Source organism: Miscanthus floridulus, chromosome 12, assembly GCF_019320115.1.
Source record: "Miscanthus floridulus cultivar M001 chromosome 12, ASM1932011v1, whole genome shotgun sequence".
Classification (NCBI taxonomy): Eukaryota; Viridiplantae; Streptophyta; class Magnoliopsida; order Poales; family Poaceae; genus Miscanthus; species Miscanthus floridulus.
The window spans coordinates 66160394-66165477 of NC_089591.1; the positions used below are offsets into that span (position 1 = coordinate 66160394).

Below are 5084 nucleotides of genomic sequence, written 5' to 3' on the forward strand. Positions count from 1 at the left end.
GCAAAGGCTAAGGCCGACTAGACGTAGGGTTATTACTCGATCTACGATCGAGGGCCTGAACCAGGATAAATCGGCTGTCTCTTGCGTAAACCATCGAGTTCGGCATACGCCGAAGCCCGAACATACTGCCCCGGGTACCCCCGTGGCAGGCTATCGGTGGTAAAACATCGACAATAAATTCGTCTCACGATTTACTAGTGGATTCACCCTCGTGTAATATCCGAGGTGACATTCAAAACTTTGGTTTAACAAAGCTAAGATCAGTTCCTGATCCAAGCAGATCACTGTAACACTGTTTATGTCCACAGTTATCCCATCACAGCCGTCCGTCGTCCAGTGCCCACATCCCAGCCATCCGTACGCCTACCTTGCCTCCCTCCAGAAACTTCCGTGCCTCTCACGAACAACAACGGACTCATCAGGGAAAGAAAAAGAACAAAAAAAAAACGCAGAAACCTCGCCCAGCCCGTCGCGTACGGCTTCGCCCGCCGCCGCCCAGCCCATCCATCGCTCCCTCCAGCGCCACCCGTCCTCCTCCGACGGCTCGCCCTCTTCTTCTCCTCCACCCCATGGCAAGTAGCTGCGCCCAATCGACAGCGTCACTCTTCCTCTACCCCGGTGCTGGCCCGCTCCGCGAACGGCTCGGCCGGAGGCCACGCGTCGTCGGCGACGCGCGCGGATCGCGCAGGTCTACCTCGTCGTCGTCCTCCACTACCTCGCCGCCGTACTTGAGGTTCGTGGCCCCTTCTTGATCTTGATCTGATCTCTCGCAGGTATGCCTCGCCGCCGTCTGCCCCGCCGCCGTCCGTGAGGTTGCTGGCCCCTCATCCTTCTCGACCTCGGTCCGATCTCAGATGTGTGCTTCTTTGGTTTTTAATATACATTTACAGCATTCTTCGTGATAACAAACCTGATGGAATACGTGTTCTTCATAGATCACATTCCTGCTAATGCATACCTATTCCATTTTTTTATTCTAAGAATCATATGTTTTACCAATAACCTTGTGGTTCATATATATATATGTTATTTTTATAGGATACAGTTTTTTTTGTTAAGGCAAACTGAAACCTCTTAACTAATTTTAAACCTTTTTTTTTAATTTTCAATAGGTTTCAAAGTTTTCAGTGAAAAATATTAAAATATTTAACCACAATTCTGGTAGCTGTTAAGCACTTGGCCAATGTTAATTATTTAACTGCCACCATGAGGAAATACTAACTTCCTTGCTCATCCAGTGCTTATGGTCCCATACACACCTTAATTAATATGATATCAAGGACAGGAAGCACCATCCTCATATATGTGAAGGGTTATCCCGAGGCTTCTAGGTGTGGAGTAAATGCATTGGCAGTGAGGGTCCTTCAGCAATATGGTAAGCTGGCCTGAGTGTTCATCTTTGTTCATTGTGCTCTACTACTATTTAAATTCTTATAAGAACAGGTCTTTTCTACTGCAGGTGTCCCCATCTTACCTTTGATATTCTGTCACATCTCGGCCTCAACTATTCCATACAGGTAATGAGGTAAGTAACTTCTTTCTTATACTTTTGTGTGTTGTTAGACGTTTTTCTTTGAAAATCACATTGAAAAATCTAAATTTGCTTCTCAAATTGCTGGCAGCTCTAGCTCATATGAGATATACTGATTCAGCTATAGTTCATGTTTGGCCCATTTGATCAGCAAGGTCACTTCTGCCTGGTAATTGGGTTCTGTTCAGCAGCATGGGCATTTTCTTTTTCTTGGCAAACGTTGCTGAAATCAGAGAAAATAAGACATTACCTTTTCACTCATGGTAACCACATGGCTATTTTTAGGCGAAAATTTGTTTTCACCATCTGAGGGGTTATACTTGTGCTCAGCTGCAGATACCTCCAGTGGCTGCTGGCTGCTAACAAAAATGCCTCAATGCTTCCTTAATAAATATATAAGGTCAGCTTCGTGTTCATATTTTTATCGAGACACTGTGCACTTCCATCTCCTTGATATTGTTACTGCCTATACTAATACAAGTACTTAAACAAATATTCCCATTTATACATCTCTACATACCTGTTTATTTGTTTGTACATTCCAATTGAACAGGAAATCCGACATCTATTTAGTAGGTCTTACAGTTAGCTTTCTTCCGGTCCCAACAGTGATTTCCTCTTATGCCATTTAATTTCCCATTTTGGTTTCTTGATGCCCTTTAATATCCCACTGTGCTTATCTCTGCTACCATCCGATACCATGTATCGATACCTCCCAAATCCATATATCCAGTTCTGAAGAGAAGGCTTTATAACAAAACAAGAATGTTTCAGTTTCAGTATTAACATAACATTAGCCTGTTGCTTTTGTTCTACATATTTGTAGTCAGCTTCGACGCTCCTAATGCTTTGGTTTAGATGGGACAGCTTACAATGCATTCCAAGCCAAATAAATGTTCCTACCAGTATGGCTTTTGTAAAAAAAAAAAGAATCAGTACCTACAGTCAGAAATTGTTTGCAGATATTAGGGAAAAGAAGGTTCTAGCATCTGATCTTACTCCTAATGCTTTGGTTTACATGGGACAGATTGGAATGCGTTTCAAGCCAAATGAATGTTGCTGCCAGTATGTCTTGTGTAGAAAAAAATGAGGCACTACCTACAAGCACAAATTGTTTGTGGAAATTGGGGAAAACAAGGTTCTTGCGTTTGATCTTCTTTTCCGAAATCGCAGTTTTTTTTTTTTGAAACATGCACTATAATATCATGACACCATGTTTTGATTTTAAACCATGATATCTCCTTTAACAGAGAGGGACTGCAAATAGGAACATGATCAATCTGGCTTACAGTCAGAAGCTAATGGCCTGTACAATAGATAATGCAGACTTAGATTGAAGCTTACCTATTATTTCGATGCAATTTTGATTTTCTTCACCAAAATATTTAGTGTCATTTGATAGATCTAGTCTCACTGATAGAAGGGCAGGCCTGGTGCAGTGGTGAGAGTTGTCTCACTGAGTCACCAGGTCGCGGGTTTGAAGCAGTCTCTCCGCAGATTTTGCAGGGGGAAGGCTTGCCTCGTTTTTTCCCTTCCCTAGACCCCACTCGTGTGGGAGCCTCCGGCACTGGGTCTGCCCTGCCCTGCCCTGATAGATCTAGCCCCTATGTGTCCAAACCAGTGCATTTACCAGTCCGGCCCTACTTTACATATGAATTGTAGTGTCGGGTTATGTTCTTAAGGAGCCATTTACTTCATGATATACATATTTTGCTAATGGGCATTGCCAAAATTTTTCCCCTTCAAGTCCACTAACGGTTGTATAATTTTTTTAGAAATATGTTGCTGGCTTCTAAACACCAATTTCAGAGATTTTTTGCTGATTTGCCACAGCAGTAATATCTTATAGTAAAGATGATCAATGTAATCCAGCCACACGTGATCACTTTTTCTTACTATTTAGCTTAACAATATCTTATCAAACTGCGTTGTGTTAATAATGTGTTAGCCATCCCCTAATATATCACAGTTTCTTTCACCCTTCTAGACTTTGTGGCTAACCCATTATCTTCTCACATTTTTCCTTTGTAGCCTCATTTTTCCTTAATGGACCTTCCAATCAGCTGGCCAAGCTACATCATTTTCTCATATTTTCCCTCTACCTATATTTGTAGGTACAGGACTATGAAATTGATTTTGATTATGGACTATCTTGTGCAAAACAAAACAAAGGTTCCACTGCTGTATCTTCAGCTTTGCTTTGTACAGTTTCTACGTTTCTACGTTTGCATCATCCCCGTTGGTTACAATGTATAATATCTAGCCTATATAATGGATATATCTGCCCTCTCCATCTTTAGTTTGTGGTCCATAGGTCAGCGTGTCAGCAAATACAAGCATAATGCATTGAAGTACTGGAGTTTCAAGAAAGAGGTGCTTTTACTCCACCAAGAAAGAGCATACCCTACCGTACTTCATACAGCCAATGACATGTAATGATTCCCTGAAATGTTATGATAGTATACATTTCAGAGAAATGTTTCTTCTGTTATATTAATGTAAATGTAAATATGACTGAACCACTTGCCACAAAAAAAAAAGGTTAATATCAACCACATATGTTTTTCCCTTTTGCTTCATGAACCTCCACTGATCTCAGGACCATAGTTACATCAATATTGAATGCACTGAATGCAAAAATACAGTGCCACTTTTAGTTCTCGTGCTCTTAGCTCCAAAAGCGATACACCTGTTATGCATGGCTTATTCAACGCAAAAGTTAAATAACAGTTCACGCTGCTGTTCAATGCAAAAATCAAACTACAATTCAGACTGCCCGCGGCGAAGCGCGGGGAACCACCTAGTTTGTTATTTGCTAGCTTCAACATGCTACAGAGGAACAGTGTAATCGTCTCCTCAGGTAGGATAGTTTGCAGTATTCTTTTTGAGATGTCAAGATGGATATGGGTCCTTAACTAATTAAAGAATGATGAGAGTGATATACAAGCTATCGGCCCTGTTTGTTTGCGCTCATACGCGTGTTCGCGACCGGAGAAGCCGGATATGCCCGCCAAACGGCTCGCGACGGCATCCATCGCAAACGCGGCGTCCACGTTCGCTTTCCTTCCCGCAACGGCGATTGGAAAAGCGCCTAAAGGGCTGCGATTTGGAAATCGCGAGCGCTTTTCCTCTCCCTGCCCCTCCCTCCCGACCCCTCCGCCCCGACCCGTGCGTGTTCACGACGTCGGCTTCCCTCCCCGCCGCCGCCCGGCTCTTCCCACCCCGCCTCCCTCCTTCATCCCCTCCGGCCAGATCTAGCGCCGGCTCTCCTCCCTGTTGTTGCCTCCCTCGTCCCCTCCGTCCGGACCGGCAGCCTGCTGTAACAACCCAAAAATCCACACACTAAAAATACCAACAACAAAATTTTTCTTAGAACTCCTATGTGATGATGAGTGTCATGTATAGTAACCCAACCTAAGAGATGCATTAGGTCTAACCCCAACCCAAGTTAACACATAAGCATGGCATGTCATTTGTTAATTGTGTTTATTTAAACTGATAACAAATAAAGTATTGCATACATTGTTAAATCAAATTATGATCTGGAATTCTA

The 5084-nt window shown here is 43.0% G+C and overlaps 1 protein-coding gene across 15 annotated transcripts; it reads left to right on the forward strand.

The window, feature by feature from the left end:
- Positions 1–433: 433 nt before the first annotated feature.
- Positions 434–4040, forward strand: LOC136496815 (monothiol glutaredoxin-S1, mitochondrial-like). Of its 15 annotated transcripts, none has more exons than XR_010769125.1 (6): positions 434–733; positions 1239–1375; positions 1444–1525; positions 1623–1794; positions 1862–1931; positions 3646–4040. XR_010769125.1 is itself a non-coding variant. In XM_066492571.1 (4 exons), exons 1-4 carry the CDS (start codon positions 570–572, stop codon positions 1645–1647), a joined length of 408 nt encoding a protein of 135 aa, XP_066348668.1. In that variant the 5' UTR covers positions 434–569; the 3' UTR covers positions 1648–4040. The 15 variants fall into 15 exon arrangements, 1 of the variants encoding a protein (XP_066348668.1); XR_010769123.1 differs by having other exon boundaries at positions 1623–1700; positions 2559–4040; XR_010769120.1 differs by having other exon boundaries at positions 1623–2669.
- Positions 4041–5084: the final 1044 nt, after the last annotated feature.

Coding starts and splice junctions, on each gene's coding strand:
- LOC136496815 (XM_066492571.1), top strand. CDS start 570: ATGGCAAGTAGCTGCGCCCAATCGACAGCGTCACTCTTCCTCTACCCC. Junction 1,376..1,443: donor GAGGGTCCTTCAGCAATATG/GTAAGCTGGCCT, acceptor TTATAAGAACAG/GTCTTTTCTACTGCAGGTGT. Junction 1,526..1,622: donor TATTCCATACAGGTAATGAG/GTAAGTAACTTC, acceptor AATTGCTGGCAG/CTCTAGCTCATATGAGATAT.